The sequence below is a fragment of the Anolis carolinensis genome, chromosome 2 (assembly GCF_035594765.1).
Source record: "Anolis carolinensis isolate JA03-04 chromosome 2, rAnoCar3.1.pri, whole genome shotgun sequence".
NCBI lineage: Eukaryota > Metazoa > Chordata > Lepidosauria > Squamata > Dactyloidae > Anolis > Anolis carolinensis.
In genome coordinates this window covers 126317339-126342333 of record NC_085842.1, presented here as the reverse complement: position 1 = coordinate 126342333, position 24995 = coordinate 126317339, and the positions used below count along the sequence as shown (strand labels likewise).

Here is a 24995-nt window from a genome sequence, read left to right as displayed (position 1 = left end):
TGGTGTTTTTCATTTGAACAAAAATGGTTGTCTTTGTTTTCTAATCTTATCACTCAAGAAGCAAACCACAGGATGCAGAAGAAAATGACCCTGCCTTCCAGGCCAGGAATCCAACCTCCTGTTGCAAGTGAAGATGGATAATAAAATGACTCCATAAATGCTTCAAGATTGGTTTCAAAAGCACCAATCAACTGAGGAAACAACTTCCAACATGTCAAGGATGCTTAGGATTCACAGTACATCACATTGTCCCCTGTGCGCAACTGTGTGGATCTAATTTTGGTTCCTTAATGTTTTCCTGACAATTACTGTCACTATCTTGAAGTTAAGTAAAAGAAGCCCATCCAATATGGGGTCTGTTAAGGGAGGGTTAAATGTTTCATTCCCTTCTCTCTTGGGAGGAAATAGGGGACAGAAAGACATCATATTGTGAAAATTAAAAAGAAAGTTTAAAAGAAAATTTAAAACCCAGACCATACATTAGGCTTTGCCCTCCCTGTGCATCCTTGGGCATTTCTTTTCATTTCATGTTTATTTCTCTGCTGCTTGAAGCAGGCCCTCCACCACCAGACATTGAATATCTGTTTAGAAAATCACCTGGGACGGAAAATAGACATGAGTCAGGAACAGTGTGGGAGATATTGAGAGAAAAAAGATGAAAGAGAGAGATTTGTTGTTGTGAATGAGTCTTCCGAGGCTGTTAGTGACAATGGTAGGATCAGGAGGGGAACAAAGACGCCTCGCGGGGAGGGCTCGTTGGAAGACTTACACAGGAAAAGGGTCAGGGAGATACTTCTTGCAATGTTGGGAAGAGCGAACGAAGGGGCTCGGGCAGTGAAGTGCCACTGTGCAGTGGACTTAGAAAGGTACGTTGTCCTGGGAGGGCTTTTCAGCAGATGCCGGAGGAGAGTGGAGCTCATCACCACCATTGTCTCTGCCCACCACTTTCGACTTTATGGTTCCAACTCGGTCTTCAAAAGACTTGAAGGTTGCAGAGTTTCTCATGTCTCCCAGCTTCCGGCTGATCACGGAGCCCACATTGGAAAGGACAGCTGAAGTTTTCTGTCCCACATGAGACAGCGTTTCTTGTGTCTTCTTGTAAGCTTCTGATTGGGTTAATTTGTCATTCCAGTCTTCCAATGTGCTGCTGGCCGAAACATATGCATTGGAAATCTGGACATCACGCCAGCTTTTTGAGAGGTTTTGCTTCAGGCCATCCAAGGGGGTTAATCCCAGTTTTCTCTTCAGTTCTCCACAATGTCTCTCTTTGGCAGCCAACACCTGGCGCAAAGTGCCAATTTCCTCTTCCACCTTGGCCAGCTCAGATCTTAATTCTTCTTCCTCTGCCTCAGTGAACCCGTTGTAGGCAGAGGCCCTCAATGGAGGGGGAGGAGCAGCAGCAGCGCTTGTGTTGTCGACATGCATGTCCGTCATTGTATCAGCTAGCAGACCTTTGTTGGGAGAGTTAAGGTTGATATCTTGGCTGGTGCTCTCCATCTCACCCAGGTCCCATGCGCGAGAGAGACGGGAGGAAAAAACACGGCCACAGGATCCAGAGCCTGCTTAGACGGCACCAGGGAGATACTTGAGGATTCATTTGGGGATTTGGAAGGGGATCCTGAGGTGGAAATGACTGTTGAGGACCCGGTGGTGGCAGAAGGAGTTGGCATACACTGGGCACGGGCTCCGGAGGATCTTGGGGAGGAAACTGGGCCCATGGATGCTGAGGACGCAGGAGAAGCTTGGGGTTCTTCAGAAGCAGACCCCACATGGTCTGCCTGGAGGAATGAGGGTAATTCCGCAGGTGTGGACAGGGTTGGGCATGGGCAAGGCGATTCTGGCTCTGATGAGAAACTTGGGACACCTGATCCTAAGGCGTTGGCTGTTTGGAGCTTGGACTCTGATGAGGAGCTTGGGACACCTGATCCTAAGGTTGTTTGGACGCCCAAGGAAACCTAAATAAATTGGGGATTTTTGGCCATTATTCCTTGCATGTGGCAAGGTGTTGTTGGGCGCCATTGGGTTTCTTGTACATGACTCCAAAGACTGGCTTGGGACTTTGCAACCGATGTAAGTTTGATCCGGGTTATTCTACGACGGAGGGCTGGAACTGTGTGGGTTTTCTCTTTGGACTGCATTGTTATTACTATTTTGCATTAGCCGCCGCTCATCTCCGTCGTTTTGGCTCTTTGTGTTACCCCGTGACGTGGACCTTACTGTGATGACTTCATTCCTTGGATCCTGGACTGGACTACGACCTGGTGTATCTCTTCGCTCCCGAATTTGGCTTGGCTTCATTCCCGTCCCCGTGGCTGTTTCCTGTGCTGACCATTGGCTTTGTCTCTGACCCTGACGTTCCTCTCCTGCTCTGACTCCGGATTGGCTTGCGACTACTGTGACTACGTTCTGTTCCTTTGACTACTGGCCCAGCTTCTGACTCTTCGCTTTTGTCTCAGCGTTTTTCGGCTTTGTTTGTTTACACTGCTTTCAGCGGTTGACTCTAGCCCGGTTTGGGCTTCCTTTCAGTTTTGGGACCTTTTCCGTATAATTTGGGTTTCAGAACATTTTGGAACTTCGGGGCTCTTTGTCCTGTGTTTGTTTTGCTATTTTGACCCTGTGCTGAAATTTTGAGCTGAATTTAAGCAACCTAGTTTTAATCCGGATTATACTCCAGTTTGCGTTTTTGGGGTTTCTTTGTTTCAGACTGTTTAATCACACTGAAGTTAAAGTGTTGCAAGCTCCCAGGACCTCTTGTTGAGCTTTTTTGAGTTATTATTAAATAAACTGAATTTACCTAGCTGGCTGGCGTCTGACTCCTGACATTTGTGGTTTAATGTTAAAAGTGGAACCCATTTTAGGTTGTTATTTGATCTTTAAAAAGTCAACATTGACCCCAATATACTACAAAGCAGAAGGTGCAGACTTTACCTGAACTGAAAACTTAAATGTTATGAGAAATATGCTCCAACCAATGTTTTCTAATGTCTATTCATCTTACGCTGTTCACTTTGCTATGCTTTTTAATTCATTAAATTAGCAACAAGGTCTGATCCTTGAGACCATTACATGTGATGTTAGTTACAATTATGCACATTCTATGCTTCATTTAAACAATTTGTCATACCTATTAAAAGTAATTTATTTCACCTTTTGTTATTAATTGCATTTTTTTTCTATTCTGAGAGAATGAAATTAATCCAACTGACACCATTGTAAAAATTCATCAGTTAAACATTATTATGATGCAGTCTTATGAGTCAATCTGAAATGTCTCTTTCTGTCTTTAAAGCTATTATGGGAATAGAGAAACTTATCTAACAACAGGTGGTGACTTTTGTGTCAGCAGGGTATTGGATCCATTTTACGTTTTTGTGTTAACTTTAAAGGAGCTGTCCAAAGTGCTAAATTATATCATCATCATTATCATCATCACCATAATCATCATCATCATTGGTGATCCCTCATGGCCAAGTATGATTGTTTACCAAAATTAGAGTGTTGGCAGTGGGTCCGTAAGGGACTGTGAAGACCTATTCAGGATTCACATTATCTTTGACATTGAGGTGTATTTCCAGATGGAAGACGGTCACAACAAGGATTTTGTTGACATGCCTTCTTCTTGACACATCTCTTCATTTGACCCTGTATTCATGCCTCTTCAAAATCCATAGCATGATTGGTAACAGCTGACCTCCAGTTGCAACGGAGTGCCAGGGCTTCCCAGTTCCTGGTGTTTATACCATATTTTTAAAGATTATATTTAAGCCCATCCTTAAATCTCTTTTGTTGATCACTGACATTTTGTTTTAAATTCTTAAGCTGAGAATAAAGTAACTGCTTTCAGAGATTATGGTTAGACATTCAGATAACATAGCTGGTCCAGCAAAGTTAATAGTGGAGAATCGTTGCTTCAATACTGCTGGTTTTTGCTTCTTCCAGAATGCAGATGTTTTTCCACCTGTCTTCCCAAGAGATTTTCAGGATTTTTCAGAACCAATGCTGATAGAATCTTTCCAGAAGATGTTCCAGTCTGTGAAACATGGGTTATCTACAAGTGCCATTCTTGACTTCCATATATTCTACACCTTTAACAGCTCATATAAAGTTCAGATTACCACCTGGAGTGGATTCCCCACTCCACTGACTTGGAAAACCCACCAGTCTCTGTTTAGGTTCTGAACATGGAGGTGATATTATGGAGAAAGGGGCATGCCTCTTGCCTGGAGGACACAAAATCCCACATTACTGCAAGATCATTTCTGAAATAAACTGTCAGATTTAGGTACTGTCAGGGCATAGGGTGAGTAATTCAACATACAGGATAAGGGCCGCCAGACATACTTGTGGAAAAGTATTCCCACATTCCTCTCACCAAATGAATATTGAAATGGTCACAATGGAAACATACCCTACAGGATACTCTCTAAATCCCCAACCATCTCAAAAAAAAAAAAAAAAAAAGACAACACATGCAGAATGGCACCCATCACTTGTGATGAGTCATGGGCCATGTAGTCCCATTCCTGGCACTGTAGTGCCAGATGAAGAGGAAAACTTGGGTTTTTCACCGTCTCAGTCAGATTTGGAACTTTCCCAGCCAGATTTGGGAACCTTGCACCTGCAAGAGATTTGTCTTCCAGAAGTCTGTCAAACAAGCCCTGAGCCTAAATCTCCTGTGTTTTCTCGCCACGAGTTTTGTAAACAACAGAGGGGAGTTCAAGCAGCGTCTCGCAGGAGTGCTAGGATAGCTGCTAAGTATTCAGCTGATTAAGCCTGCTTTCCATGGGAAACTTTAAGGAGTCATGCATCTGGACTCAGAGATTAGCTTTCGTTTCTGGTTCCCCAGAGAACTGCTCTTTGGTGGGAAAACTAGACCCTATTTAGGTGTTTTACCCACAAAGGGTTCTTGCGGAGTCAATTCGTCAGCAACCGGAGTAGCGTGTGTGGACAGCTACTCCGCTTCCAAGCCTCCGTTCCTGTCGCCAAGCCTTCGTTCCCAGCTTTGTTTACTCCACGAATCCTGCCTTGCTTTCTAAGACTCAGCCTTGTCTTGTTTCCCGGATTTTGCCAAGAAATTACCACGGATCTTGTTCTTGTTCCTTGTTTCCTTGTTGCCTTGAATCAAGCCTCGTTTTTCCAAGAATCAAGTTACTTCCTAGCCTCGCTCAAGTTTCATGGACTAAAAGACCTTGTCATCTCCCCTCACTTTGCCTGGCAAAGTGAGTGTTTCGGTTATTGGATTATAACTTTGGACCTTAATATTTCATATTGGACATTGTTTCTTTGGACTAATTTTGACCTTTCCTGAAAGGTCTAATTCTGGACTATTTTCTACACTTGTTTTTATTAACTTTATATACTCCTTCAATAAAGATATTAGATAGATTCTGGCCTCTGTGTATGGTTATTGGTGCTCTGCAGCCTGGGTCTTGACATCACTGCATGGAAATCACTCTCTCCAAAGGGATACCAAAAGAGAACATAGCCATGTAGGATATGTGACATTGCAGTACCCCTCTCTGTTAGAGGGAGAAGAACTTTCCTCTCAAACTCATATCTCTTCCATTTGCTTCCATAGAGTATGTGCATAATGCACTCTGTCAACACCATGATGTCTTCATATAAAATACTAGCTGTGCTCGGCCACGGGTTGCTGTGGCAAAGTGGTGGTGGTATTGGTTAAAAATTGTTGTGTAATTTTTATTTGACGTTATTTGTATTTTTTAATTAATTTTATTGTAAGTTATCTTTTTATTTATTATATTTTATTATTTTCTTGTATTATTTTTAGTTATTTTGTGTTATTATAGTATTTTATTGTATTAATCTTTTAGTGTTTTTAATTATTTTTTAGTGTTTTTTATTATTTTTTATTGGGTTGCTAGGAGACCAAGTTGGAGGATCTTAGCCTTCTAACTGGCAGCAATTGGATAAAAGCAATTATTCCTCTCCCTTTAATTAGGACTTTATTTTTCTTTTCTTTTTGTTGTATCAACCTAGAGGCGTGGATGATGGGTTGTGTTGTCAAATTTTGAGGTTGGGGGGCCTGTAGTTTTGTTGTTTTGTGGGTCGCCGTGATGCCATCACTCTTTTATATATATAGAAGACAGAACATCTTTAAGAATGGTGTAGAAGAAAGCATTCAAGTAGATATTGCTTGCATGACAGACATAAATACACAAAATGCTCTGCCCAACTTACCGGACAAAGACATTGTGGGACTGGTGCCTTCTCACCCACCATTGCTCTGGTGGGTGGGGGGGGGGCTTCTTCTTCCTAGAAGCCCTCTCAGCAGCGGGAAAAGGGTATAACAGGAATCCCTTAGTGGCACTTTCTGAGTTTGCCCCCCGCCCCACAAGAAGGACTAAAAAATTGCTGATGTGGTCCAGCAGAGCCAACAAAGTATACTCCTCCTGTATAAGTAATCCACCAAGTTAGCTAAAATGGTCTCAGTCCCATAACCAGGTCTGAAGCCAGATTGAAATGATCTAGCCTATCCATTTCATCCAGGAACTCTTGGAGCTGGGAAGCCACCATGCATTCTAGAACTTTGTCCTCCAAAGGGATGATGGAGATTGGCTAGGAATTAACTTGTGCAGTCAAGTTCAGGGACTTTTTTTCAGCAAAGATCTCACCACACCTCCTTTGGATAGGTTAGTACTCTGTCTTACTGCAGTGAGGCATTCAACATTCCATTTATCCACTTGGCCAATCCACCTGCTTTCAGAATCCCAGAAAGGCAAGCGTATAGTAAACAATGGTGGGTCTTACTTCCCCAAGAGTCTGTCTACATCCTCAGGCTGCACAAACTGAAATGTACCCAATAACATGGAATTAACAGGAGTCAAAATAAAATCCAAGTGATTTTCTTGTCAAGTGTCATGCAAAATCTTCACAGCAGGTTGCTGATCTTGGGGGCAGAGTGTAGAAGACCCCTGATCACATTTACTCCCAGTTGATATAGATATGCAAATATATATTATTACAATTCCCACAATCTCTGATTAGTGACCATATTGACCAGAGCTAATAGAAGCTGGAATCCAATATCCTGGAGAACACAGGTATCCCACTCATGCCTTACACAAATGTCTGTGATATTCCTCTACCAGAAAAAGAGGAAAGAAGAGGAAGGGAGGAATGACTTGACAACTATTTGTAATCACATGCTGTCTTTCTTTTCTTTTTTACAAGTACTGTAAAATGTAAAATGTCTCCAGGGCTCCTGCTTCGCTTGGGGCTGGCTTATTTATTTGCATTTCTAGATAAAGTCAAAATGTCACTGCAAAAATGAGAACAAAGAACACAAAAGTAACTAGAGGAAAAGAGATGAAAGTATGTACCATTTTTATTCAAGAAGCTTTTTCCATCTATCCTATCACAATACATATGGACACAATAACTCTGCATTCATTTGGTGCTGTGGCATTGCACTGAGATAAGGCACACAGGATTCTGAATCAAAGCACATACTGTTCACATTCAAATAATGCTGCAATTACTGCTATGAATTTAAATGATGCAACAAAAGCCATCCCTGTTCAGTTACTGGTGAAATATCTCACTGTTCACCTTACTTCAATTGTTTCAAGTGAGGATAAAAATGGGAAGACAACTAATGCTAACTTGTGTTCTGTGGAATAAGAGTGTGATAAAATGGGTTTCAATGAACAAAAAGAAAACAATTTGATCTTTCCTAAAAAGAAAACTTTGCTGGTGAAGCCACAGAAGATCTAAATGAAAGACAAAAGAAAGATACTGCTCCCTCTTCCACCTTGAATCCTGTGCCAGGGGAAAGGCAGGATATTAAATAAGTAAATGAATGAATAAATGAATAAAGTCAGAGCCTAATTTACTCTAAGGTTCCAGTGAAAGTAATTTGTCTCTCTGAGAAACCCAAATAGTTTTAATAAAAATGATACAGTTCTGTACTGCACATGTCTACAAAACCCTACTTACATTGAGATGGACTATAAAATACATAACTTCCTACTTTTGCCTGGTTCGTTTTCTTTTTAAAATATTTTTAATTCAAGTAACTGCATAGTTTCACAATAGTTTCTGGCACAATTCACTAGGAATTACCTATGAAACTGGCAATTTCCCTGTATGGTTTCCCTTGCTGAGTAAGCATTTATTTTCTGTTTGCAAGACTTCTGATGTTTAGATTGCAATGGTTTCAACTTCTATTGACTAAATAGGAAAAGGTAGAAAATTGCAAAAAGCATCTGTATTAAGAAACTTGGCATCCCAATAAAAAAGCATAGGTACAGTTTCCAAGGGAATGCAAATCTATATATATAAAAGGAGAATGGCATCACTCCACCGGGCAAAACAACAAAACTAAAGGCCCCCCAACCTAGAAAATTGACAACACAACCCCTCATCCACGTCTCTACGTTCTTACAAGCTACACATCCCTAACCTCCATGGGGCCAAAAAACCCCCAAAAACCAGAATGCTCCATCTCCGCCTGCGCCAAAGGCCAGTCCAAGCACAGACAGCACAACCCCCACCCCTCCCTTCAACGGCCCCTCTCCTGTGCAATCCTTTTCATGCCACAAACATCGCTGCCATTTCCCATACTGTCCACACCATCCCAGAGACAAGAACACACCAGCCGCCCAGCCCCCTTTCTCTTAAAAAAACCCCCAACACTTTCCCCCCCAGCCACCGGAGCCACCATCACTCACCTTCCCTACAACATTTTTCACCTCCAAACCGCCCCCCTCCCAGCCGCAGGAGCCACCATCACTCACCTTCCCTTCTCCACTTCTGCCATCCATAGCTCTCACCTCCCCCCACCGGAGACAAAAGCAGGCAAGAAAAAAACAGTCTCTCCACAGCCAACAACACACGACAACAACAAGGTACGTTCCAAAATGCAGCCATCAGGGACATCACCTAGGGGAAAGAGACACCATGGGACAGCAAGATCCCCACAAAAACTACAGAACTTAAAAAACTTAAGGGGAAGGAAGGGAAAAGGAGAGGGAGACAATGCCATACCACACAAACAAACAAAAACACTGCCATCAGACAGAGGGGGAAAAGGAGAAGACCCATACGAAAAATACAACACTACAACCATTACACTTACAAAATATCTCAAATACACATCCGGACATACCAGACTGGAAACAATCACAGCCAGCTAACACCTCTCAGTAAAAGATTCTTCCATATACTAAGCAGGCAGACCTTGAGGCTGCATGCCTATTCAATGCTAATCAAGGACATCCATGGCAACATCCACACCTCCCTCAACTAGACAACAGTTCTTTCTACCACACTGGATGTTATTCCACACATAGATCAACCCCTTTGTGACCTACCTTGATTAACACTAAACAGCCTTGCAGCTTTAAAGCCAGGCTGCCTCCTAGGCCACAGCAAAAAACAAAACAAAACAAAAACAAAACAAAATACCACTTCAGTGTGGATTTTAAACCATTGTGTAGAAGGGGCCTCATATAATCCTGTTCCAGGCAAATCATATAACATTATCAATATAATGTGTAATAATTACTGTGCTCTAATAACAATACACAACAATATAATCTCTAAAATCAGGACACTAAATAAGCAACAACACTCTGAACACAGGGGAATTCCACACAGCAAACAACCAGGCCCACCTAACACCTCCCAACAAAGGATTCCCTCAGGCAGGAAGCAGCCAGGCTTGGAAGCTACAAGACCATTCAATCCTAAACAACTTAAATAATCACACCCAGCTAACACATCCCAATAAAGGATTCTTCCAGGTACTAACCAGGCAGACCTTGAAGCTTCATGCCTATTCAATGCTAATCAAGGAGATCCATGGCAACACCTGCCTCAACCAGACAACAGTTCTTTCTACCACACTGCACGTTATTCCACACATATATCAACCCCTTTGTGGCCCACCTTGATTAACACTGAACAGCCTTGCAACTTCAAAGCCAGACTTTGGAAACCACAAGGCTACTCCATCTCATTCAATCTGGCCTAGCAAGGATACCCTATGTAGAAAATGGCCAGGCTTTGAAGCAGCGAGGCTATTCACTGCAATTCCAATTGGCCACAGCAACGAGTGGCAGGGCACAGCTAGTATAACAAATATAAGAATTCTACTTGTGAATAATTTTCAACACTTTCGAAACTCTTTTCTTGCATGTGAGAACAAAATAAGCAAACCAAAGATCCTTATTCCTCATTGGATGCCATCACTGCAGTGGTAAGAGATAAATATTTAGTCTGTTCATAGCTGAACATGTTTGAATGTTGAGGAATGTTGAGGCAGCTGAATTCAGTCCTTTACACATTCAGTTAAAAACATCAGTGATGAGAGAAAATTATGCCCAGTGGCTGCGAACAGGGTAAGCAATGGTTTAGGTTGACAAATATGCTTCAAAGTTGATACATCTTTGATATTTAGTTATATACCAGTATTACTAATCCTCCTTCTCTTTTTTGAAGGGAGGGTCATGCTTTTCTTATTTGGTCTTCTAAGGCCCCATCTACACTGCCATATATTTCAGTTTCATAATGCAGTTTAACTTGATTGAACTGCACTATATGGCAGTGTGGGCTCACATAATGTAGTTCAATGCAGTTAATCTGCATTACATGGTAGTGTAGGTGGACCTTACAATTATTTTGAAGACCCTTCTGAGATAATTGTACAAGCATAAATCAAAGAGGTGAGGTGCACAGTAGTGAGGGTCAGTGTGGTATGGTGGTTTAAGTGGACTAGGACTATGGGAGACCATGGTTCAAATCCCCATTTGGCCATGGAAACTCTATGGGTGATCTTGGGCACACTCTCAGATGAAGGGTAATGGCAAAGTCTCTCTGAATTTTTTTTGCCAAGAAATCCCAACAATAGGTCTGCCTTAGGGTCTCCATATGTTAGAAATTACTTGAAGACACACAACAACAACAACAATGTACACTGGTAATGTCAGATATGCGAAAGGTATGCAAGATACAAATGTGGAAGGACCATTTATAGAAATAAAGTGTATCAGATTTAATAGCCAAAGCCTGACCAGAACCAAAGCCCATCAGAATGGTTTGGGTGCTATCAGGTTTCCCTCTGAAGTTAACATAATTGAACCCTAACACCACTCAAAGTTTTTTTTTAAAGTGTGTAAACATTGTTGGGTTTCAAACATCCTCATTCATCATAATTACAACATATTCTTGCATTTATTTTCCTCTCATTTATTCTATGTATTTTTAAGCCACTGGGCTTACTTCATTTTCTGTAGGTTTCTCCGAGTTAATTAATTCCCAAATAGAAGCTTCTATTTAAAGAAGAGGTTCTATTTCCTTTCAAGCAATCCTAAAGGTATGTAGCACAAAATGCCCTTCACTGATTTTTGTTGAAATTCACCACATATAATCCTCTAGTAATGAATTAATAAGCCTGGTATGTGTATCCAATTATGATAAAAAGGAAAAGAATTATAACTTTTCTGGATTTCCCCAAAAAAGTCAACAGGAGGATGTAAACCAGTCCTGCACAATTTGTCAGTAGTAAGGGGCTGTAATTACAAAAAGTGAAGCCTTTTCAGGCTGCATGTAGGTTTTTAGCATTTCACTTTTCAGGTAAAGCTATAATTAATGAATAACATATTGTGCAAAATAAACCATATTATAAAAAGGGAAGTTTCAATTAATATAAATTAATTTCACTGATTATGCAAGATTTTTTTATTTATTATAAAACCACATTAATGTGAATATTACTTTGCTAATTACGTAACTAAATATAAACAGTTAAAAAGCATTGAAAATGCATTGAAGCCTAAATTACTTAGCAATCATGCAATTCTAATGCTAACAATGAAAATTTCTAATAATTAACCTTAGAAAATGCATAACCAGACAACTGGTTATACTCTCTCAGCCTTGAGTCACACTCTCTGCCTCAGAGAAAGGTGCAGACAAACATTCTTTTTATGTCAGCAGTACTGGCTGACACTGACCAATTTATTTCTCATGTCAGAAGCGAACCGAGGTTACAAGTTGTAACGGATTTGCAAACATAACGATTTTTTTAAAGAAAAAAATTGGTGTTAATACTAAATGTCTTTTTCCCAGTAGCTGGCTACTTGGAGTGCCTCTGGTGTTGCTGTTAGAAGGTCCTCCATTGTGCATGTAGCAGGGCTCAGAATGCATTGCATCTACAGCTTGTGGTGCCAGAGCGCAGTCTGTTCAGCGCCTTCCAGAGAGGAGTCTCTCATCCGGAGTCAGCCACTGATTAAGATTCCGGGTTTTAGCCTGCCACTTTTGGACTCTCGCTTGCTGAGGTGTTCCTGTGAGTATCTCTGTAGATCTTAGAAAGCTATTTCTTGATTTAAGGTGTTTTCGTGCTGGCTGATATTAGAACAGGGGATGGGCCAGAGATGTCATTGCCTAGATCCCTTCACTGTTGGTTACTACTTCCCAGCAGATGTCAGGTGGTGCAATGCTGGATAAGCAGTATAATTTCTCCAGTAGTGTAGGACGTAAACATCCTGTGATAATGCGGCATGTCTCACTGAGACCCACATCCACTGTTTTAATGTGTTGAGATGTATTCCACACTGGGCATGTGTATTCAGCCCAGAATGTTTTTAGAAACATTTCAGAATGTTTTTAGAAACATTATTCACTCAATCAGTTTTTTAAAAAAATAATGGTCTCCTTCTCATGCTTCCAAAACATATGAAGAGTTTGCTTCATTCCTGTTTCTGAGAACTCTTTACAGGGACTGTTCCTCTTCTCTCTCTGTTTATGGTTCATTCATAATCTTTTCCACATATGAGTCTGCCAGAGTCAATGAAGCCTGGCACTCGGAAATGAGGTTGTGGCTTTTGCCAGTCATTAGCATGATGTAACCTTGCAAAGCTAATCAGAGGCATCTCATCTGGAGGTCTGTGCTATAATCTCAACACACCAAAATATTTTTCATAACAGAACAACTCACATTTTGTTTTATCACATCTATTTAATCACTTCCTTATAGCGACACCAGAGGCACTCCAAGTGGCCAGCTTCTGGTCAAAGGACATTTAGTATAATGCCAAGTTTTAAACTTTGTTTGTGGGGTTTTTTTATACATTATAACTGTAATCTCAATTTGTTTCTGGCACAAATAAATCACTTACTGAAAGATGATTATTTGCTTTTAGCTGGTTGGTGCAATAGGGTTTCCCAATTGTAATTGTAAGACATATTATGAAACAGTATTGTTGTATTCCCTAATAGCATAGCTTGTTCCAAATCACCACATATCATTCGGTAGTTATAGTACCGAATTACACAGAGATTTCTTTACCTGTCTTCTGGAATTCCTGAAGGGGGTGGGATCGGTTTCTTTGTCCTGTTTCCAAAACCTCCTTTGTACAGCTCTCATTTTTCATGATATCAAAGCATCCAGATTTGCTTGTACAGTTAAATATCAATTTCTGAAATGTATTGTTTGGCAGTTAGTACTCTGTGTTGTCGAAGGCTTTCATGGCCGGGATCACAGGGTCGTTGTATGTTTTTCGGGCTGTGTGACCATGTTCCAGAAGTATTCTCTCCTGACGTTTCGCCCACATCTATGGCAGGCATCCTCAGAAGTTGTGAGGTATGGATAAACATACCTCAGAACCATACCTCACAACCATATCTCACAACCTCTGAGGATGCCTGCCATAGATGTGGGCGAAACGTCAGGAGAGAATACTTCTGGAACATGGTCACACAGCCCGAAAGACATACAACAACCCAGTTAGTACTCTTCTAAACATTGCTTGACATCCTTTTTGAGCCTCACATCCATTTTGAGAATTGCCCTTTAAAAAGAGTTGCAAACCCATGACTTCAAACACAATCTGATAAAGGTTCATTCATCTTCTCATCTTTCTCTCTCTTTTTGTTTCATTTGCACTTGAATTTGGAACAGAACTGAATGTTGTTGTTTTTTTAGATATTCATATTGATATGTGCTCATTTAATTATGGAGAAGCAGAAATTTCTTTTACAGCCAGGCAAATTATGTAAAATTGTTTCTCCATTCACCCCCCCCCCCAATGTCTTGGGGGCGCCATTTATTTTATCCTTGATTCTAGCACTTTTCTTTCCAGACCCTACCTATGCACATTGGAATCAATTTCATAGCTGCCAAAATTTCACCTGTCCCTAAACAGCATCAAACATGACAAAGTGGCTGCATCTGTTTGCTTTCCTCCAGGCCTATTGGAGATGGAAACATCGTCCCCTTTCTTCCCTATTGGGTTACTTTTGCACTTTGATCTCACTTTGTAGTAACTGAGATAAGTTGAGGTGAAGTTAAAGCATGAGAGACATTTTAAAAGCAGCTGAAAAAGATTGAAAACGACTGTCCCTGCAAAACCAGGAAAGTTGATGTATATGACCCATACCAGTGGGACCAGTACTGTGATTTCACATACCTATATCTGACAAAATATGTCATCTCTAGGAATTTTCTATATACTTCAAGTAATTCTATGGTATGTATTTCCATATTTGAAGTTTCTTTCCCTTAGTCATGATTTAGAACCTTCCAAGTTCCAAACTGCATTCACAGATACAGAGGTGGTTTGCTTTTCATAAAGACACCTTTTTTTATTAAGTCCGTGACAAAAATTGTGGTGGTGAGTGGCAGAATTTTTGTGGATCACCCCATTCTTGCCTCTCATGTACTTTATCCAGTTATACAGATTTGAATAAGGGTATAGACTGACCTAATGCAGTGTGATGTTCGGTTTTGTTCCAATTTCAAGTGCAAATGTTGGGTCAGTTAGACCTATTGGGTTTAGAAATCATTGTGCGTTGAAATGAGGCTGAAATTAAACTACTGTCTCCTAATGCTAGTTGCAAAAGTTTCAAGATTCATAGGATAAACAGTTTAAGCAATTATTTAACATCAACATTTGTTTGTTATCCTCAGTTTCTTTTTCTTACTTCTGCTGAATATGCATTCTATTGATAAAGATGCAGAATACCATGAGATATTTTACCTTTTCTTCCACCCATTATTTCTCTTGGCCTATAGAAATTTTAGAAATAAATAAACAATTTCCTTCTTAACTTATGGCTGGGGGAGGAGATTAGATATTCTAACACCCCACACCCCCATCTGTACACTTCATCAGACCAACCTTAGAAATTGATTGATACTATTTTTCTGTACACATTACATGAGCCTGTAGAGCAAATAAGATTATGGAGAAGTTAAGCAATCAGAAAGAACTCAATTGTGGGGTAGTTTTGGGGACCTGATATCTACATTTTAACTAGGTTAGCCTTTCCCAAAGTGGTTCATTCCCAGGAAAAGGCAATAGTGTAAGGAGGGGAATAAAATGAAGTTTAGTTAAGTAAAAAATAGTAGGGGTTTTAATTGCTTAGCAGGGAACACACATAGGCTATTTTTAAAATGCTGCAGTTTCTCAAGCTGAAAGTATAACTGTTTTTCTACTGCAGATCTGGGACACAACGCAATGCGGTGCAGAGGACTTATTATAATTCTATTTTTTATTAATGGGTCAGCATGACCCTGAGCCACAGCTAAATGTCTTACTGGATAAGCAAAGACATTCCATTGTTGTTATGTATCTGGGTTACAGGATTTAGAGAAATAATATTTTTAGATATTTATTCTAAATATTATATCTGTGTGGTGACTGTTTTTCTTACACAATATTGGTTAATCTGGAAGAGGCAGAAGTGTTGCTAAGAGGATGAGGAGCTGTGTTTCAGAGAGCTTTAAAATTTGTCCCGATTTAGCAAAACAGTCTTGATTAGTGTTCTGTCACTCCATGTTTTCAGCTGCATTTAAAATGTCCCAGATTCTCTTATTCTTCCCACTTTCCCCTATACTTTAATTCCTGCAAACTGACTTCTAATTGCCCAAAGTCGTTTACACTCAATTAATTCAGTGCAGGGCGGGGGGGGGGGGGAGCAAGAAGAGAGGAAGGGAAGAAAAGAATTTTGCCCTTCCTAGTACATGTTGGTAAAATCTATGTTGAATTGCCAAGGCCAAGGAACCCAGACAATTTCTAGCCTTCTCCTCTGAAACTCTGACACAGAAAAAAAAGGAGGGAAAAGCCTTTCAGACAAACTCTGAGGCGAAAAGGCTAAACCAACTGAGCCAGACCTCTACAGGGGTTTTAAGCTCCACCCCTAAAAACTAAGTACAAATGGAAAAGTCCATACTAAAGGGAGAACAAAACAAGGAAATGAAGCAGAGGAGGGAAAAAGCTAGGCCAAGACATCACAATCACACTCTCACAGTGTGACAGTCTGGAAGCTTTGAAGGCAACTAAAATATATGTATGTAATACACAAGTCCATGTATATGCACATGTTCTTAATACAATAATAGGTCACAAGGATAGGTGATGCTTACTTGATTCTGCAGCAATAGTTCTCAACCTGTGGGTCCTCAGATGTTTTGGCCAAAACATCTGAGGACCCACTGGTAAACTGGCTGGGATTTTTGGGAGTTGTAGGCCAAAACATCTGGGGACCCACAGGTAGAGAACCACTGTTCTACAGTAAGCCTGTAAGAATCACTGACTTGCTTGGGATAAAGCATTTCATTAGCAATACTTTCCATCCTATTCTGTGATGACAGTGTTTCATGCATTCTTGAGGCCTGGAAGGTAAAGTACGCCTAGCATTCTCACAAACAGGATATGACATTTAGAGAGGGCCTGTATCTCGCCATGTACTCTTCTCATTCTAAATGTTAAAGATTTCCATGGAAAATAGCAATGATGATGGAATTCTTCCTAGCCATATTCTTTCCTTCCTTTCTTTCATACTTCCACAACAGGAAGGTGTGGCAAATTTGGAGATGTAAGTGTTCTGCAGGTAGCTCCAACATAGCTGCCCACATTTTGGGGCCCTTTTCCCCATCTGATGGAGACAGGGACAGAGCACCAACGTGTCTTGCCACCCTTTCCCCATCTGATGGGGACAGGGTGCCAATGCGCCTTGTCCCGTTCCTTCCTTGTGATGGGAGAAGGAAGGTGCGCGAAGGGCCATGTGATGCCCCGCGTGCCTGCCGGTGAAACAAAGCACCTTTGAGGTAAGTATGAAGAGGCCTTGTCTCCTTAGCTATCTTTGAGGAACAAGAGGTCCTTTCAAGTTCTGTAATGTGAACAGAAGCTCTACTAGCTAGAGTCATTTTCAATGTTTGCCAACGGTTCATGTACTGTATGCATCAAGTACATATAGGTAATAGAAGCATATATACAATGCTGCCTTCATACCTTCCAGTTAGTAGTTTGTTAACATTTCAGCTGAAATCCTTCACTTCAAATACTTGCTTATTTACAAAGTATGGAGACAGTGGAAGGCATCAGTAATTTATAGATGATCTTTCTCTTACTTTGCACACAGGAGACTCAAAAGTAGAATATAATTGTGCATCTTTGTGAGAATCTCTTCTGTGTCCATTTTGAAGTCATTTGAATGCTTAGATTATCTTCATTGCATCCCCCGCCCTCAAGCTTGTTCAGCTTTGTAGTTTCTAAATAACCTTCTAAGTATTTTGTCTCTGGAAGAATTCACTTGGTTTCTCAGCCCGAGGCTCATTGCCCTAAACTGTGCAGAAAATGAGGGCTATAACGACAAAATAAATACTAGTATTAATTCTCAGCCGTCAAGATCTACACTTGAAACTACTCTAATTCTAGAATAATTTTCTCAAGAGATCCCATGGCTAAAGGAGCATTCAATTGACCAGGAAACTGAAAAGCAATTTATCAAATGGTAGAAAAGCATTTTCATGTGATAAATTCAACAAACCAAACTTTTCCATCCAATTTACTCATCCAGGTGTTTGGATCAATATCTGGAGGATAATTCTTTTTTGTGCCCATAGACTGGTGATTTTGTGGACAAAAACTAATAGCCAATTTCTTTTTCTGAATGCATGAAAGACCATACAAAATATTGGTAGTGATAAAGACTAAGAGTATGAAATAAAAAAAGTGTTTTGTGATACTTTCATGCATTCAGACAAAGCTCGGGCATAGAGCTATAAGATGAACATATACAGCCATAGTTTGTTAAAAGTCTTCTTTTGACAAAATGCAACTTTATAATGTGTGTTATTGTCAGGAATGCTGTTAAACATTAAATGTTTAAGGCAAACACTCTGATGCAAGATAGAAGACTGGATTGCACTCTATATATACCTTAAGGGCTATCATGGAGAGGAGGGGGCATTCTTTCTAGGAAGATAGGACCAGATCTAATATTTTGAAATTATAGGAAGGTAGGTTTCAAATTGACATTAGAAGTAACTTCATGACAACAAAAAGTATTTGGCAATGGACTTGATTGCTTAGGAGGGCAGTGGGTTCACAGTCTCTGGGTGTCTTCAAAAAGAGGCTGGACAGCTACCTGCTGAAATGCTTTAGCTGGAGAGCCTGCATTGTGCAAGGGTTTGGACAAGATGAGCAATGTGGCTCCTTCAAACTCTATGCTTCTATGACTATGCATAAATCACTAGTCATAGGATGGGAAAGCTGTTGCAATTAAATGGTGCCTTTTGATATTGATACATAAGCATTTTACAGTCATATGGTGACACTGAATATGATGATGAAAATAATTTTATTTCTTATGTGCCTATCCTCGTGGCTTGAAGTGGGTTATGGCATAATTAAAACACAGAAACATTATGAAAATTCTAGAAATATACATATTTCTATAAAATATCCATATCAATATGTATTTCTATAAAATACATATTAAAATACACAGAATAGAGATTAAACATCTTTATTAATGACTTAGATGAAGGGTTAGAAGGCACAATCATCAAGTTTGCAGACGACACCAAACTGGGAGGGATAGCCAACACTCCAGAAGAAAGGAGCAGAATTCAAAACGATCTTGACAGACTAGAGAGATGGGCTGAAACTAACAAAATGAAGTTCAACAGGGACAAATGCAAGATACTTCACTTCGGCAGAAAAAATGGAATGCAAAGATACAGAATGGGGGACACCTGGCTAGACAGCAGTACATGTGAAAAAGATCTTGGAGTCCTTGTGGACAACAAGTTAAACATGAGCCAACAATGTGATGCAGCTGCTAAGAAAGCCAACAGGATTCTGGCCTGCATAAATAGGGCTATAGCATCTAGATCCAGGGAAGTCATGCTCCCTCTCTATTCTGCCTTGGTCAGACCACAACTGGAATACTGCGTCCAATTCTGGGCACCACAGTTGAAGGGAGATGTTGACAAGCTGGAAAGCGTCCAGAGGAGGGCAACTAAAATGATCAAAGGTCTGGAGAGCAAGCCCTATGAGGAGCGGCTTAAAGAACTGGGCATGTTTAGCCTGCAGAAGAGAAGGCTGAGAGGAGACATGATAGCCATGTACAAATATGTGAGGGGAAGTCATAGGGAGGAGGGAGCAAGCTTGTTTTCTGCTGCCCTGCAGACTAGGACACGGAACAATGGCTTCAAACTACAGGAAAGGAGATTCCGATTGTTTTATTGCTATTGATGTTTTACTGGTATAATTGTTTTATAGTCGTGTTACTGATATTGATTGTTTTATCGGGCTAGGCCCCATGTAAGCCGCCCCAGGTCCCTTCGGGGAGATGGGGCGGGGTATAAAAATAAAGTTATGATTATTATTATTCCACCTGAACATTAGGAAGAACTTCCTCACAGTGAGGGCTGTTCGGCAGTGGAACTCTCTTCCCCGGACTGTGGTGGAGGCTCCTTCTTTAGAGGCTTTTAAGCAGAGGCTGGATGGCAATATGTCGGGGGTGCTTTAAATGCGATTTCCTGCTTCTTGGCAGGGGGTTGGACTGGATGGGCCATGAGGTCTCTTCCAACTCTACTATTCTATGATTCTATGAAACACAAGTAACAAGTTTAAAATTCATGCTTAAAACTGTCTAGGTAAGTCTGCCAATCTCAACCAGCTATGTGTTTCCTGTGTGTCTTCACCAGAAATGTCACTTGTAACTTTCATCACCTCTATAACTGAAGAAATCTCTGGTCTTCGTTTTTTCCTAGGGTTTTAACTTCAAAAGTTTTTCCTATGAAACTTTTGTCTAGTGAAACTTCTGTAGGACAAAATGCCAGCCCTGTCTCTTACAGAAAGTCATGGCTAGAGGATTGGCAAAATTCAGGTAAGTGAAGCAGGGTAAGCCATGCTTCATTTCCCCCCCGATTGCCATGACTTAGGACCTCATCTCATGAGTGACAGGAAAGCGGGTGAAAGAGCAGGGAACTGTCTTATCCCACTCTGTTTCATCTTTTCCTGTCTTCTATGATGGTTAGCCTTCCCATGTTCTTTCCGTACCTTTCCCCACCCTTTCTGATGCTTTTGCTGTTGAGATTTGGGTAGACACCATCTCCTGAAATGAAGTGACTGGCTTGACCTTGAAGGAGCTAGGGGTGGTGATGGTCGACAGGGAACTCTGGCGTGGGCTGGTCCATGAGGTCACTAAGAGTCGGAAGCAACTGAACAAATAAACAATAAAACATCTGAAAATGGAATCTTCCCTCTGTTTCCCTGTGCTGCCACCATGGAGTCCCACCAGAAGTGGCCTTGCATCTTGTGATGGCCTCCATGGAACTCTGTGGGGGTAGCACAGGGAAACAGAGATAAGATGGTATCAACCCAGTGTGAAATGAAAGCCATTATTGTCCATTATTAGTCCATTATTGAGTCTTGGAGGGATGTGAAGTCATTGAAGAATATTTGTAGAGTTATTTGAAATCTTTTTTACACATTTTGACATATAAACCACTTGCATGGTTGTATGTATGTTTCATCCTTCTACAATATTTTGCCTGGGACTGTTTCAGAGACATAAAACAATCCCCTGTAGTAAAGATATTTCTCTCCTCAGATCATTTCCTCATTTCCTAGTGTCAATTGATTTATTCTTGCTACTAAAAACAACTTTTTTACCTCGTTTTAAGATGGTGCTTCTGAAACACCCAGCTAATTGTTCTTCACTGCTCTAAGGGAAGGTCCATGTGAAATTAGCCCAATGCTCCAAGAAGTTTCAAAACCATTAGTAGGATCCAAGCCCACACAGCCACAGCTGCTATATAAAGGAGTCATCTTGCCCTAGAGAGCTGTTAAGATGACTAAACGAATGAATAAGTTCTCATAAACATTATTTCTAAGAAATTATATTTTAAATTAACTTATTTCATGGTAACTATGTGGATGTGGGAGAGGTGGAATATTTGAATGTCCATGGTATCACAAGCCCCAAACTGTTCATATCATGAGCAATTAGTTGTGTCCATTGTAGCGATGTGAAAGAAAATGAGAATCCCATGCTGTGTTCTCCTCAACCCTGTTCTCCTCAAAACAAGGGATGCAGAAGAATATTTTTTGGTCTATAAAAATGTATGAAACATAAGTATTTCCTTGCCTAATATGTGGCTTAGAAGACAACCATCCATCATAATATAGTTTTACTATGTACCAGTGGGGGATACATTAAAAAAAAAAAAACCTCTGTGGATTCCTGAAACCATGGATAACAGCAAAGCCTACATTTGGAGCAGAAGGATATCACAGAATCTGACTTGAAGACCCAGAGAGGCCACAAATATTTGTGGGACAAATATTTGTTGGAGTGTGGGTAGTGAAACCATTGATATTGGAACTGTGAATAGGAGGTCCTACTAAATTCTTTAAATTTTGAAATCCAAAATTAATGTGTTAGGGAAAGTTGAATTCAAACATTATGTAAAATGATGTATATGTCTATATGTATATACTTTTTTGCATGACTGTTTTCATAAAAAGATTATATGTTAACAGCTGGTAAACTGGCTGGGATTTCTTGGAGTTGTAGGCCAAAACACCTGGGGACCCACAGGTTGAGAACCACTGGTATAGATGAATATAAATGGAAGCAATCATACATGACTTACACCTTCTTAAGCACTGATTTATCAAAGCACATAAATATTAATTTAGCGGACAAACATTTTATTTCCCGGCAGGCTAGGCATTCATACCATATTTGTACTCTTTGTCTACAAATTGCTTCTTTTTATCTTAACCTTCACAGGGATGGTAGCAATAGTTTATGTCCTGGAATTGATCAAGCAAATGCCACAATGACAAGTAGTCTTAAATCATAAAATAATTCAGAAACTGAATAGAATGAACTTGACCAAATGTATGTGAAATGTATCCAGAAGAGGGCCACTAAAATTATCAAAGGTCTGGAGACCATGCCCTATGAAAAGCAACTTAAAGAGCTGAGTATGCTTAGCCTGAAGAAGAAAAAGGTGAGGAGACATGATAGATATGTATAAATATTTTAAAAGATGTCATAAGGAAGAGGAAGCAAGCTTGTTTTCTGCTGCCCTGGAGACTAAAACCCAGAGCAATGGACTATGATTCCACTATTCTATATTCTCTGTCTATGATTTTGTTGATTTCTTACCATAATTCTCAGAAGTGCCAGACCAGAGTGGGAAAATCTATATCATAACATGGTACCATGAGATGATTGATCCTGAATTTTATAGCTCATACAGTTAAGATGCTGAGTCGTTAGCAGGGTACTCTTTATTTATTCCAACCATTCTTATAGATATAGTCCCTGTAACCCAAATCCAGGTTTGTTACAACCATGAAAAGGTAGAAATTGAACTTGCTTCCAATATGTATTTAAGAAGTACAAATTGAACAACAGGAGTGGCAGCATGATGCCACTGGGGTTTCCTTTCATCTTAATTTTATTATATTGTTAAACATGCTGTAACCTACCACAAGGACTCATGACAAATAAATGGAAGAGCAGGAAGTCTCCCTTGTAAAGAAGTAACATACTTACTAAGTGCCTGGATATTCTTAGAGGCGAGGTGAATTACATGCCCTAAAGCATGTTGTTAATTATTCAGGCAGCTAAGTGTATGAATACATGCAGCATCAATAATAAATACGCTACTACCTCTTAAAGTCCTGGATTTGGAATCAAGACAAGGACTAAAAATTTGAAAACTACCTTTAAAGTGCAGTTTGTGGACTTGCATGTTAGCAGCCCAGCTGTTATCTATGTGTACAGATTGTTTCTCATTTTATGCTCTGTGACTGATTCGCCAAGCATTTACGTATGAACTGTTCTGTTGAGGTCACCAATGTGCACCCTAAGGTTTTTCAGAAATAAGGGCAGCGAAGCTACTTGCTAGAAATTTCATCACACAATTTTGACACATATGATTTTTGCAGAAATGGCAATTCTATAGACAGTTTTGTTTCCAGATATTTTATTCACTGTTTCAAAAAGTATTTGCAGAAATCTCCTAAAAATCAGCTTGTTCAGGATCTCTTGATGAGGCTTGCTGGAAGATGGATGTCTCTGCTTTACCTAACAATTTATCAAACATGTCTTTCTCAAACTTTTCAACCTTAAGGAAGAAAATCCGAAGCAGATTTCTCCTATGGCTTGCTTTTCTGACACCAAATGTCCAGCAAGATGTCTCTTCTCAATCTTTGAAAGCCTCTAAAATTGGAATGATTGAGTCTCTCAGTCTTAATGCTTCCAGTAGTCTATACTTGTGGGATTAAATATATCAATCCTGTATCTGAGATTACGAATAAGCATGCATTGTGTTTGTATTTCTCAGACATTTGTTCAGCATTCGCAGATTCTGATCATGGCCAAGTGTACAGTTCGTTGCTTGAAGATTAGTTTATGCCTCTGTGACACAATGAAAATGCAAAGCATTACTTAAAACAATAAGAAATACATTCAAAATAAAGTTGATATATTGTATATTATAAAGTAATAGTATAACCCTACACATTTCTGTTGAGAAGTAAAAGTGTATAGGATTAAACTATTAATATATGAGATAGAAGATATATATGAAATAGGAGATCCTGATGAGTTTAGTGGGGCTTATAGCCAGCTAGGTGGGTATAAACCCGCAGTCTTAAAGTGTCAGAGAAACACTAGTATGTCACATTTTATTTTAAATATGATATGCTCTATTTTCCCCAATGGTACTGAGGTTTCATACATAATTCAACCATACAAAATACTTGAGGAGATGTTCAAAACATTTTACAGATGATACATAGCAAATACTTTTTTATACGCTTGTGCTGTGCTGTGAATATTTTTACCCCTTCAGTATCTTAAAATGTACTTTCCTGTTTGGTTCTTGATCCAGTAAATTATTTTGCTGTTGTTCTATTGCCAGCAGAAAAGAGGAAAAATTCAGGAGGCAGAAAAATTCCATGAGAAGATTTATTTGTAGCTATGCACCGATTATAAATATATATGCAGCACATGAGCTGCTTGGATTTATTTCATAACCATAAAATGATTGTGCTGTAAAATGAAATGTCTAGATGTATTAAAGGGTTTTGCAAGGTGGAGGATTTTTGTGCTGCGTAGCCCAACTTAAGTTTTATGAATTGTTCTACTGGAAAATTAATGCTTTGATATAATACTTTTTTGTGTAAATGTCACTATTCCGGCATAGCAATATGACAGGCTTATTCATGTAGAACAGTTAATTTTGCTGCTTGCTTTCTGTAGAGATGCTTTGAGGTTTAAGGGAATTTTTTGGCTCACATTGGGTAGACATCTAGAGGACCGATTTGATGATGCATCATTCAACGGCTGTGAAGCATAGGGTCTGATGTGAGGTACCTGGGCTAGCTCCAGGACTACTGTTTTCAGGCAGCTGCCAAGGCTCCTATTTCTGGAGGTGCTCGCTGTTGGCCATTATTATTATTATTATTATTATTATTATTATTATTATTATTATTATTATTAAACTTTATTTGTACCCCGCTAGCATCTCCCGAAGGACTCGATGCGGCTTACAAAGGCCAAAGCCTCAACACACAATAGACACTTACTGTTGTTTACAGTCCTGAATTGCTATATAGGCTATCACTGTGAGTTATTAAGCTTTTAAGAATTAAATTACTCTCTTGGGTTCTGTTCAGTTGCTTGGTCAGGAGTTACCTGGTCAGAATTATCTT

General features: G+C 39.9%; 1 protein-coding gene and 1 long non-coding RNA gene across 3 annotated transcripts in view; both read right to left on the bottom strand.

The window, feature by feature from the left end:
- Positions 1 to 793: 793 nt before the first annotated feature.
- LOC100555315 (tumor protein D54-like) lies at positions 794 to 1571 on the bottom strand. The gene has a single exon (XM_062970492.1). The coding sequence runs from the start codon at positions 1495 to 1497 to the stop codon at positions 859 to 861; it is 639 nt and encodes a 212-aa protein (XP_062826562.1). The 5' UTR covers positions 1498 to 1571; the 3' UTR covers positions 794 to 858.
- A 21675-nt stretch (positions 1572 to 23246) lies between these two features.
- Positions 23247 to 24995, bottom strand: part of LOC134296220 (uncharacterized) — a 59570-nt gene continuing 57821 nt past the window's right edge. For both annotated transcript variants that reach the window (XR_010002836.1, XR_010002835.1), the window contains exon 4: positions 23247 to 23697. This is a non-coding gene — a long non-coding RNA (uncharacterized LOC134296220). The remainder of the gene's footprint in view (positions 23698 to 24995) is intronic.

What these genes read in the sequence shown, in the direction of transcription:
- LOC100555315 (XM_062970492.1), bottom strand. Translation starts at nt 1,497, where the DNA reads ATGGAGAGCACCAGCCAAGATATCAACCTTAACTCTCCCAACAAAGGT.